Here is a 13,487-nt window from a genome sequence, read left to right on the forward strand (position 1 = left end):
ATTGAAAATGAAATTTTTTCAACACAATCATTGAAAATTCAGTACCGGGCGGAACACTCACTGTCAATACAATTAATTTTCAATCAAATGAAAAAGTGTCAATTTTAATTCAATTTCCATTTATTCAACGGCATTTGTAAATAACGGATTTTGGGCCCTGTAGTCCGATCAATGTAATATTTTGTCATATCAGCTAATTGCGACTGTGATTGGACACGAACAAGACACAATACATAGGATCAGTGGCGTAGCTAGGAGGGGGGGGGGCGGTCCGCCCCGGGCGCCACTATCAGAATGGCGGCAAAATTGTCAAAAGGTGGCAAACTATCGAACATTCCGAGGTTCCGCGCGCGAACGAAATATACACTTTTACCGTGACAAAAAGCGAGCTTTTTTTTTAGATAACTTTTTTGGGCGCCAAGGTGTGAATCCGCCCCGGGCGACGGTGACCCGATCTACGCCACTGTACAGGATATATGACAGACAATTAACAAATTATTGTGTTCATCAATATTGCCGAAATTGGGAGACGAAAATTATACATTTGTGAAATTATTTTATAGGTATAATTCAACTCATCTTTGATCGCTATGTGAGGGTATCCCTTGTAACTACACAGTGGCGTTGTGTACTAACACAGCTGTCATTTGTGTGTCACTGTCACACTAATTAAAGTTTTCAAAATAAATAATCGCTGTCAATCGCACGCACACATAGCGAGCACAGATGAGTTGAACTGTGTTTATATATATATATATTTTAAATAATAAGTATTCAATATTCAATAGAATAAAATTCAATTTTAATTATTTTATATATTCAATTAATTTTGGGATACGCACAAATATTAGAGGATGGTGCGAAAGCTTAGCAATTAAACATGATAAAATATATCTTACATAACAATAATCTATTTTATGAGGTCGAAAAAATTCTGTTTATCACATCTAACTTTATTGACCATTATTTTCCCACGTTTTTATATACCAACTTTTGTCGTTGGCGTTGGCGTTTGGCGTTTCGGTTGGATTTTGCAATTTAATTTTGAGGCACTTCCCGATAAGCTAGCAGGCTGAAATTGTCAGGGTAGCTTCAGACCCGATGCCAATGCAATTTACAACTATAAAAACGGCTGGACCGATTTCGATAAAATTTAATTGGAGTGATATTTAAAAACGTGGGCTTTTAGATTTTTAAATCTATTAGTTTTTTTACTGTCATAATTTAGTTGATAAATATAATTGCTTTTATGAGGTTTCCATGCTAAATGTACCTTATAAAGATACAATTTAACATAATTGGGCTAAGTATGTGATTCGATAAATCGTAAGTGAATTTCTTGAATTGGGATATCGCGAATTTATAGTAAAATTACCCTGTAATAATAATGTTATTTATCAATCTTGCTAACATTTCCAAAAGCTATGTTGGTGTTGTTTTCCAGTCTCACCGGATTGCTGAACACGAGTATGTTACATAGCGTCTGCCTATCTGACGTCCACAACCCATATTACTGGGTAAAACATTTTTATAACATGGACGTTTTAAAATTGGTTTTTAGTAAAAATTTCGTATTTTACCAAGTAACAATTGTTTATATTTACAATTAAGGGAGTTTCGAAGTGCAACAGTTACAGGCTGGTGTTTTAAACGGCTTGGTTAATGGCGCCCACCGTGGGGCACCACAAGCGTGGTGATCAATGCTCGTTCTCTGTACGAGAGGCCTGCAGTGGGACAGTTACAGGCTGGTGTTATTAACAGCTTCCGTTATTAACATCGTGGGGTTCCAAAGCCTATAACTCTATAGGTAGCTTTCTGTATGATAGACATTTGTACTAAGTCAATAGGAAAACTTAGGTTCATATTTTATAAGTACGTAAGATTCCGTTTTATTTCAAATTTAAAACATAATTTTAAATATTTCATTTTAATTTCATTAAATAATATTTGAATTAACCACTTGGTTAAAATATAAATGATTACAATTCTAATGAATTTGATAATTTTAAGTATATAAATTCATAATTTAAGTAGCAATGCTAAAATAAGCTATTTTTGTCGCCATGGCAACTAAAAATTTGAATTTATTTAGATTTTCCTGTAAATATGAATATAATTTCCTTTTTTAGGATATTTTAAGTAAAAAAAAGGAAAATGACTTAATTCTTAGTTTCATTTAAAAGTAATTCGTGTCTGCAGAATCCTTATTAAGTTTTTTATTTTAATTTTAGTAATGTGTATGCGACAAAAATGGCTTAAAAATAATGGAAGCACATTTTATATTGATATGAATGTGATTATTTTAAAACAATGATGTTTACGTATAATTTAAATAATGAGAGACATAATATTTAAACAGAAACCAGTCACTTTATACATCCTGTTCCATGATCATATTTCTTAAAAAACAAAATATACAACCGTCTTGCAATAAAAACTACTGATCAAGGCTTGATGAAATTATAGAAAAAATGACAGCACTTTCTCGTAAAATAAAAAAAAAAACAATTAAAGCGGTTTGTATTTATATTAATTAAAATAAGATGTTATATGACTATAAATAAATTCGTTTTTGTTAAGTTACAAGATCTGGCTTGCCTAATTTTACATCGCACCGAATAGAAAACTTCAAATGTATATGAATGACATTCCGTTTCGACAAGTGACGTGACTTTGACGTGTCAGTTCAATACATTTGAGTGATTCGTCAGCGTTAGCGCGAGGAGTCATGTAACTTGTCTAAAAGTATTCTCGCTTTATCTCTTATGATAATAATAAAATCTATTTGGAAGTCACCAGCCATTCACGATACTATTTTTGATATAAAAATACATACTACTTGAAATTAAATATTATTTGTTATTTTTACGCGGTAAGAAAAATCCCAGTTATTTAAAATGCCACTTCTTTGTATAGGCCTGAAGAAGTTACATAAGATAACATTAGACAATTATATTGTCAAAATCAAAATAAAATATTGAAATATACATGAAAACTACATGGTAAGAGAGACGGGATACATGAAATAGATATGAAAGATCTAATCAATTGCTAAAATCAAGTATTATGAACTAAAGGAAAGTTATCGTTTTTTAAAGGTTAAAGTGGCATTAAAAATTTGTCTGGAACTATCTTATAAGTTTAAAAAACAATTAATGCAAAATTCTTTTATGCTTGTACGCTGAGAAGAAACAGCAAAATGTCTATAGGCATGATGATCAATGCTCCTTCTCTGCATGAGAGGCCTGCAGTGGGACAGTTACAGGCTGGTGTTAATAATAGCTTCGGTAATGGCGCCCCACCGTGGGGCAGCTCACAAGCGCTGATCAATGCTCGTTCTCCGTACAAGCGACCTACTTAAAAATTACTATTTAAGTTAAATTATATTTTCTTTATTTATATAATAACTATATACGCTTTGTAATCGGTGACAGATCGCCATCTGGTGTTGTATCGTTAAAACTATTTAGTATAAGAATCACGTTGTTTTTTTGTATAAAACGCATGAAAAACTATTTTGTTTCTCATTTCTTACAAATTTGATTACTAACCAAAATGTATTTGAAAATAACTTAATAAAAATAAGATATTTAAATATATTTTTTATAGAATTTTGACGTATACAAGAATGTAAAATTATACGTATTTCGTCGACTTTAAGAAAAAAAAAGTATTTATACAACGTGTAATATAGTGATAATATTTATCCTATTAACAAAGAGTCAATTATCACGTCTTAAAGTAATATTATTGGAACGATCTCGTAAAAAAGGGTTACAGTGATTTTGGATCTCTTGTGACGTCACTTACCAGTACGCTTTTTACTAGCAAGTGACGTTACTAACCTCACTACCATACATTACATCCTCTTATGAGCTATTTAATGCTTTCTTTTTAAATATTTGATAAAGTACAATATTATCTAGTTTATCTGACGGACTTAACAGATTTCTATTTTTAGATTTAGCGCCTGTTTCACAATCACTGATCAACCGCTATCTGGCAGATAAATTGAAAAATTTGACATTATTTTTATGAAGAAATCGGTCAAGTAATTTAACGGGAACTTTTTTGGCGGTGGTGAAATAGGCCCTTAGACAAATATTACAGTGGTGATACTTAGTACATACAATTTAAGTACAATGACGTTTTATTATAAATTAGCTGTTGCCCCCGACGTCGTCCGGGTGGTTAGAAGATATAAGTTAGGATTTTTTGAACGGAAGAAGATATTTTTTCCCCGTTTTTGCCACATTTTCCATTGTACCTTCGCTTCTATAAGTTGCAGCGTGATGTTATATAGCCTTAAACCTTCCTCGATGAATGGTCTATTGAACACAAAAATATTTTTTCAATTTGAACCAGTAGTTCCTGAGATTAGCGTGTTCAAACAAACAAACTCTTCAGCTTTATATATTAGTATAGACAATACTTTAAGACGTGGTAGTAGGCTCTCTGAATAAACTAATTATACTCTTTCCGTTCTAAAAAGAATGGGAGACTGAAAAATTGATCATAAAGTGGCAACATGTTTTCTGATTAGATTGCAATTGAAATATTATGTGGAGTTGGATTTCGGTTCTAATTTTCCTGTGATCATCGGCCTACCCTTTTCTCAACTATGTTGGGGTCGGCTTATTTTCCTTTTAAAAGGTCATGATCATCGGCCTACCCTTTTCCCAACTATGTTGGGGTTCGGCTTCCAGGCTCAATTTCAGCTACCTTTAAATTTTTAATATGTGTTTATAAAAATGGGCCTCCACGATATTTTAATGTTTTCCTTGCGGTCCTATGATTGAATTTCTATGACAAGGTCAGGTACGATTTAAAATGCAGGAAAATACTAATGTGACTTCTTCAATGTTATATGTACCTTCTTAATTATTCTAAGACACCACTGTCAAACGGTAAACGAGAACATCGTGAGGAAATCTGGATACCAAATATTGGAATCTGAAATCGCCCGCAGTGAGCTAGCGTGGTGATCAATGCTCAAACCTTCCCTATATGGGAAGAGGCCTGTGCCCAGCAGTGGGACGTATACAGGGTATTACTGTATTATTTATATTAAATCAGCAACATGTTTCTCGACACTTTTCGAACAATTTTAAGTCCTGTCAAAAAGTTCTTCGTAGAACGGACAGAGTATAAATTTGAGGTTTTAAGGCTCTTAGTTTCATAAAAAAGTAGAAAATATGCTATAAGGCAACATACACTTTTTATATGTTTAGAAAAGTTTTTATAAATCTACTTCTGAATTTTAATTGGTTTATTTAAGAGAAGTCACTTTTAGTGTAAAAGTAATATAGTTTCTTGTCATATTTTAAATATCGATGTAAGTAAGAATATAGGCTCTGACTACTATACCCGAGGTCGTGGGTTCAATTCCCACTCAGGATAAAAGGCTTTGGTAATAATCCCGAATATTTGTACTGAAATATGTTTGTCAGTTGTCTAGTACTCATAATACAAGCTTTGCTTAGTTTGAGACTAGATGGCGTTGTGTAAAAGTTAATATCTAATCAAAATTGGTACAACATGTATATTTAGATAGAAAATTCATTTCTAAAAGGAAAGACATTTTATTTATCCCACGGAAACGACATTTAAAATATGACCAAACATTATTAAACTTTAATCTTCAATTAAATTCAAATTGCTTTCATGATTAACACATACATATAAAAAGTGGCACTTCACTTCTATAATACACCGCCGTAATTCTATCGATAGATCCATTAATATTTATCGATAAAAACTACGCTTTATCGATACCACTGTCCTTATTCCTCTGCGCTATCCTTCTTCTTCTGTGTATAAAGGGAACGAAGCCCCACAGAGCGGCTCCGAATATTAATATAAAACCGAGGGTCACAAAAAGAGATTTATATGATTTCGTATACTCAAACCACAGGCCACATACCGGTGGTCCTACTAACTGCAAAATACCGTTAACGAATAAACTTATACCGTATGACGACATTAGTCTCTCAGTACCCAACATTTCTGTCATAACTAGGGCAGTTACACCAACATTAATTCCTGAAGCGATACCGAAAATAGAGCAGAAAGCACTTATCGCAGAGTAACTGGACACCAAAGGTATCATGGATAAACTAATACCGGATAAGAGCAATCCAAAAATAAAGAAATAACGCTTAGGTGTTAATACTAAGTCCGATAGAGCTGACCCACCGATTCTCCCAACCAAATCAAGCGCGGAAATTATTGATAAGAGGTACGCACCCAAAGATTTATCGAAACCACACTCCTTAGCGTAAGATGGTACTAAAATTATAAAGTTTGTGTAAGATATCGCGCAAGTACAATTTGATATTAATATAACCAAATAGATTGGGTCTTTGAGTAATTGGATATCGAAGTATTTGCTTGGTTCTTTCTTCGAGTCGTCTTCTTTCGAACGCTTTTTGCATCCACAGCAATAGCTGATTGGTGCTAAACTATCTGTCACGGATTTTAAACTGAATTGTGAAGCGAATTCGCTTGGCTTCTCGAAGGCTGACAGCGTGGACCCATGGAAAGGGGTCGACATGTATTGAAAACTTGATGTTGAAGGACTCCTTTTTGGGGTTTTCGGTACCCCCAATTTCTTACCAAACGCTTCTTGAGAATTGACTCTGGAACTCTTTCCTTCAGGTACGGACTCTAGTAAAGACGGATTACTCGGTAAATGATTTTTGCTGGACATATGTTGGAGTCCGTGTCTGGACGAAGCTGGTGTGGTCTTCCTATTTCTTTCGACATCCTTGGATGTTACCTGCACAGCGCTTGCTGACCTCGCGAAGTCTTGCTTGTTGCCTTCGTCGAGGGTCGCGTTAGACTGGTTCTTGTAGATCGGCGGTGATCCGTTGGGCATGTCGCCTGGGGTGTCTACTTCTGGTGTGAATGTCAGTTTGGGGTTTTCTGATTCTTCTAAGTCGCCTATGTCTTCTTCGATGAAAGGCTCCAACTGTGGAAAGGAGGTTTTTTAGAAATTGTTTTTACTTTTTCGTGTGGAAAAACCTACTTTGTATCGTTGATAAAGTTTTGATTCCTGTAGAGGTATGTATGCAAGGACATATTTCGAGGATTTTTATGGGCCATTTTTTGAATTTGGATTACCTGCCATCAGTTGACTAAAGTTCATTTGGAAGCTCATTTTTTTGTCGGCTCTGCTTTCTTTTTTGGTGAAAATTGATTATTTTGAAGTGAAAATTCAAATAAGGCCGAGCTTTATCAAAACATTAATTGCTTTTAGATTCACACAAATAAAACGCAAAATCTATAAAAAAATACATAATTTATTTAAAAATAAATTTAATGACTTACAATCTAATATTGGCTATTTAATACTTAATTATAATATAACAACTTTTTATCCCTAGAAAGACGAATTTAATACAAATCTGAACGGCATTGGACGTTTGATCGTATTAGCAGCTTTATATGTAACGGACACAGGTTCGAGTCCAGCCTCAAGACCATCAACCTCGATAAATACACGTAAGTAAACTGTTACATCATTTAATAATGATTCATTATCACTATTGTATAGTTACCGGCACGGATCTTGAGCGCTGACCTTCACCTGCACAGAAGTGATTTTTTGTGTCCCTTTTGCGGTACAGTGCAGTGATTGTCCCGCAGCGCATCGCGTCATAGCCGACATGATTCGTTCTTTGCTGCAGTTGCATGCACCTCAAGAGGCGTACTCGTCACGCACAATTGATTCGCGTTTTATTTTACGATGCTCAAAGCGATCCCCACTCTTCCGCCGAGCGCTCAAGGTCCGTGCCGGTAACTATACATGTAGTTGAAAAATCTTGTAATTTTGAATATATTTTAAGCTAAATTCCGCCCTTTGTGCACTAGGTGCTACCAGTCTTTGATACTCCTGGACTGTATTACTCTATGCTCGCGATACAAACGAGGGTATATGACGGTAGTTAGGCAAAGAGTACACATAGCAAAGACTTGAGACACCTTGTCAACAAAAATCTGATAAAGAAAACAAATGTAAGCTTTTACAAAGTCATTTGAGATCAATGCACGTTCTCTGTATGAGAGGCCTGCAGTGGGACAGTTACAGGCAGGTGTTATTGACAGCTTCGGTAATGGCGCCCAACGTGGGGCTTTCAAAAGTATGTGACAATAATAAGCTGGTACTTCCAATTTTAAGTAAAATTATATAATAATTAACAAATAATTACAGCTAGAAATTCAATTTAATTATCAATAAAGTAATTAACAAATCTAATATCATAATTAATTAATGGTAAAAAAATACATTAAAACATACATTTATAAATGGAATTCAATATACAAAGTACAATCATATTTAGTTTTAAGTATAAAAAACAAATAACATACTGGCAAAGTATAAAAATACGTAAAAAAACACCATTAGCTCAAATTAGACGTTTTTCGCTGTCCGTTTTTAGAAGCACTTTTTGACAGGTCCTAAAATAGACCAAAAGTGACGCTTAACACATATTCGACTTGACAAAGAATAAAATACAGTTTCACTACACACTTGAACATTAAAATCTTACGACCAATCAAAAGGTTTCTCTTAAAACGGACTGTCGTGAAATCATTACAATTCTGAAACCCAATCTAACTATGGGATACTGTGTTACCGAGTAACACAGATTGTTTAGGTCAAATATGATGTTGGGTAAAAGAAATACATTTTTGCAAACAAATTGGTTATCTGTCAAACTTATGATCTTAACAATAGTTGTTTATCCTTGATTTTTCAGTATTTGTTGTAATTGCGGCAACAGAAATACATTATTTGCCCGAATATTAACTTCTGAGCGTGCGCCCAAAGGGAAAAAAACACACCTTTACTAATTCTCCGCTGCCTGTCCATCTATCATCAAGAAGTATCTCATGAACTGTTACAGATAGACAGTTCAAATTACTAACAATATAAAAATATACAATTACGAATTTGTGCGATTTAATATACGTAAGTACATACATGTAATTCATTAAAGTTTAAGTCAACTTCAAAAAAAAACCCGCAAAACATATTAAAGTTCTTTTGCGAGAAATATCAAAAATAATTAATTTATAAGTAAATAGATGCCAGGTACTTTAAAATTATAATTTTGTAAGCCTCTTTAGGTAACTTTAGTTTAATGGAATTAAAACTAAATAAAATAATTCTTATCATTTAAAAAATCCTTTAAATAAAAGAATTTAATTTTTAATTCTTTCTTTTTGCCATTAAAATTCAATTTGGTATAATAGGAAACATCATTTTTTTTAATTGGGACCTACGTTTCGCGGTTTCGATCCCCGCGTAGGACAAGCATTTGTGTGATCGACGGATGCTTGTTCTGAGTCTGGGTGTCTTTGTGCATGTGACTTGAATGTTTGTGAAACTACCCACAAATGAAATTAACTCATAAGTGCTAGATTCGGTAAAAAGAAATACATATTAAAAACCGAATCCGTCGCAACGTCAGCTCATGATTAAGGACTCCCGTTGGGTCCGAAACTAGTCGGGCGATCCCGATAAATACGCGTGAGTAAACCGTTGCATTATTTTAATAAGACATATCGGTTTGCTCTAAATTAACTAACCTTAATATAGTCAGCTACCGTTTAATAAAATAATATCAAGACCGTTTCAGGGGTTTTTAAAATTTATCTGGAAAAATAAAGCTAGTTTAGACGATGCGAGAAATATTACGTCGTAGACAAAAATACTATGATGCCACATCATAATTCTTTTTTTTCTTCTAAATACTTGTGCGAGAAAGAGACATAATCTATTATATCTAGTTAAGTCTACGTGCGAAAGAGTAAGCACCATACATTTATATTTCGTTATAATAAGGTAAAAATGACATCTTAAATTGAATCGATCAATGCTCGTTCTCTATATGAGAGGCCTGCAGTGGGACAGTTACAGGCTGGTGTTATTAACAGCTTTGGTAATGGCGCCCCACCGTGGGGCAGCTCACAAGCGTGCTGATACATTTTTTATTAAACACATCTATATTTGGTAATATCTTACAAGTAATATAAGTACCAAAATGACAAATATTGCATTGCAACTTCAGTCTTATGACTTGGAAATAAGGTTTCGTTTTCTAACGATGCAAGCAATGACAGCATTCCAATCTTTACACAAACGTCATTTATTTAAAATACACAATCAACTGTCAATACCAAGGTATATTATTATCGCAAAATCAACCTTATGTACAAGTTTTAAAATCGTTTTTATGACGCGTTACTCTTTTCTAGAGACCACACAAGATTTTACATGAAGTGTGGTAATTTTTGGTAGTTTTTGAAATACTATAGATATCTTAGCTTGGATTTTATACATGGGTATATGATTTTAAATCACTTTTCAAAGCTGGCATTAAAATTATATAAATGCATTTAATTCGAGACAGTATATAGTCAATTTAACTCATCCTTGTGTGTTGCCATGTCTAGAACTTTTTCACCCAAAAATCTGCCTTTCTGTCTTTGTGTATGTAATTTGAATGTTAGAAAGGATTTGAAAAAATATTTAACTACTTAATTAAATATCCTAAAGCCGGTTTTTTTATTCCCTGACTACCTTCATCCCGAGCGGTTTTCAAAAACTTTCATATTTTGAGTTTTTGATTATCGCCTCATAATAACTACTACTTAAAATATAAACATTGATTTATTAACTATAATTAAGCACCATTTTGGCAATGTTATGTTTCTAATTAAATATTTAAGTATGGCAATCTTAATTACATTTCGTTTTCAATAAGGTATTTGACTAAATATAATAATATAAATCTGTTTAGTTCGTTAGACACATTGCCAAAAAATATTGGATACGTAATTTTCAATTTATCACATCATTAAGAAGTAAAGAAGATAGAAAGCACTTAAGTAAGGTAGTGTGGCTAAATTACCACTTGCTAGTAAAAAGCGTACTGGCAAGTGACGTCACAAGAGACTTCAAATCACTGTATCCCCATCATTTTCTGTTAAGGAAATAGAAGAAAAATAATTATCTAATATATTTTGGAAATCTGACCCCAAATAAAATAATTGGGATAAGGGCAGGGGAATAATGATGATGTTGATATTTTGGAAATCTGTCTGATGGCCTAAACAGTATTTTTATTAAATACCCTATTGTCGAAAAAAAAAAGAACTTGTGCTTTCAATTCCCAAAAAAAAAAATGACCCATGGTGTCTGTTTTCAAGACAAAACCACCACCTGTTGTAGTGTACAAGAAACATGACTCTCTAGGCCATGTAATGCACTATCACGCTTCCAAAATCAAAATAATATTACTCTTATAACGTGGTACTAGAGTCCATAATCGCTGTACCGACACAAAAACGCGGATGACGTAGCACGGCGGTTCAGGTATAGTCAGTAAGAGTCTGACTCTACCCATTTCCTCCCCCGAGAGAGTGGGTGTCTATGAGGATTACCACGCTTTAACAAAAAAAAACAGGTCCACAATCGCGGTCAAAATTTGACAATCATCTATCGGACATTAGAAATTTTGTTTTCAATTCCGTCACTTGATATAAAATTTACGTTAAACCTCACTGATTTCATGATTTAAGGCGCAAAGGGTAACTATAATTCGTCATCCGTCTAATTTAATATTCCTTCAAACATTTGTTGGGATTTTAATATCAAATTTTCTTTTTTAAACTTTCCGATTCCTAGCCGCCTCTTCCAGAGCCTTCTTCTTCTTATGCTTATTAATTAAAGGCATGAACAGCCATAGCGAGGCACCACCTATGAAAATAAGTCCGAATGTTAAAAACATTTTCACGAAATTTCTCTCTCTTTCAAACCACAGTCCACATATCGGTGGCCCAACTAGTTGCAAAAGACCGTTTACGAAAAGACTTATTCCGTATGTCGACATTAACCTCTCAACGCCTAAAATCTCAGCCATGACTAAGGTAGTCACACTATTATTGACACCTGAAGCTAAGCCGAAGAATGCACAAAAAACGCTTATAGTAACATACGATTCCAAAAAAGGGATGATAGCTAACGTTATACCAGAGAATAATAAACCGCCGACGAAATAAAACGATTTCGGAATTAAATTTAAATCGCAGAGCGCGGAGCCCCCGATACGTCCAACGAGGTCCAGCGCTGAGACCGTACTGAGTAAATAAGCCCCTCTCGCTTTATCAAACCCGATGTTTTGTGCGTGTGAAGGTAATAGAATAATAAAATTCGTGCAAGAAATAGCTACAGTGCTACTCGAGATTAAAATGACTAAGTAGGTCGGATCTTTAAGGAGGGATAGATCAAAGAATTTATTAGTTTCGACCTTTTTTGACGGTTTCTTTTTGCAGCAAAAGCAGCAATATGCTACGTCGGCAACACTCTCAGTTACGGACTTCAGAGAGAATTGTGAAGCGAATTCGTTCGGTTGCTCGAATGCTGAAAGCGTAGACCCATGGAATGGTGTTGAAACATGGGCAAAACTGGACGTGGAAAAGTTCCTTTTTGGTCCTGTCGTTGCAGTACTCAACTTGCGACCAAACCCTTCTTGAGATCCCAACTTCTTTAAAACCCCATCATTAATGGAATGTGAACTGTAGGTTGATTTCGGTATGGGACGAGTATAAGACAGCTTCCTCTTCGATGGGTTGTGACGTAATTGTTGCGATGACGTCATAGCTTGTATGTTCGTTTGCGACGGTTTCTTGTCCTGTATGTGCCCGTTCTCGAGTTTCTCTGGCGTTGTAACTGTCATTTGGAAAGATTCGATGTTTTCTTCCTCTTCCAAAAGTATGTCGTCCTGAAATAGTTGAACGGTTGGTAATTATATTTGGTTTGTTTCGGTAGAACGGTGATTATGTTTTGTGATCACGAAATATGATTTTGATTTTCAATTTTGGATCTGAATATGATTATTTTTAAGAACGAACCCTTGATCCCTATAAATACACGTGAGTTATAAAACACAACAATTAACAAAAAAAAAACAGTTATCAAAATTTAAAAAAAAATATGTTTCTAGAAAATTGAACCAGTCTTCAACAGGTCATTGGTAAAAAAATATGATGAAATGTAAGTTTGTTTGTGTTTTCACATATTTTAAACTATAATTATGTATTATTCGTGATCACAACCAACATAAATAACGTTCATGGCTGAATAAACAAGCTATATGCTAGTATTTAACAAAATATACAACTAAGGGCCGATTTTTCAATCGTCAGTTAACTTCTATCTGAGGAATAAATATGGCCGTTTGACATATTTTCTATACAAAAGCTGTCAAATCTTCAAACATATTCGTCAGATAAAAGTTATCTGGCGATTGAAAAATCGGTCTTTAATCATAATCTATTGCAACATATATTATTACATATATACATTTAAAATGTTAATAACTACTTTTGGCTTCATTATTTTTTTTTTCTGAAACTAGACACAATAGGGATGATGACATTTATGTTTTTAATAAATTGATTAAATCGCAGTGAATGGA

At 34.0% G+C, this 13,487-nt stretch overlaps 1 protein-coding gene across 3 annotated transcripts in view; it reads right to left on the bottom strand.

The window, feature by feature from the left end:
* Window positions 1-4,997: 4,997 nt before the first annotated feature.
* Window positions 4,998-13,487, bottom strand: part of LOC113508973 (monocarboxylate transporter 12) — a 59,613-nt gene continuing 51,123 nt past the window's right edge. For 2 of the 3 annotated variants that reach the window (XM_026892194.1, XM_026892196.1), the window contains one exon: window positions 4,998-6,970. In XM_026892194.1, coding sequence (XP_026747995.1) covers window positions 5,759-6,970 — 1,212 coding nt within the window. In that variant the 3' untranslated portion in view covers window positions 4,998-5,758. Of the gene's footprint in view, window positions 6,971-11,120; window positions 12,792-13,487 lie in introns of those variants that run through there. The other variant, XM_026892195.1, reaches the window with a different exon arrangement.

This window comes from Trichoplusia ni, chromosome 3, assembly GCF_003590095.1.
Source record: "Trichoplusia ni isolate ovarian cell line Hi5 chromosome 3, tn1, whole genome shotgun sequence".
In the NCBI taxonomy this organism is placed as follows: Eukaryota; Metazoa; Arthropoda; class Insecta; order Lepidoptera; family Noctuidae; genus Trichoplusia; species Trichoplusia ni.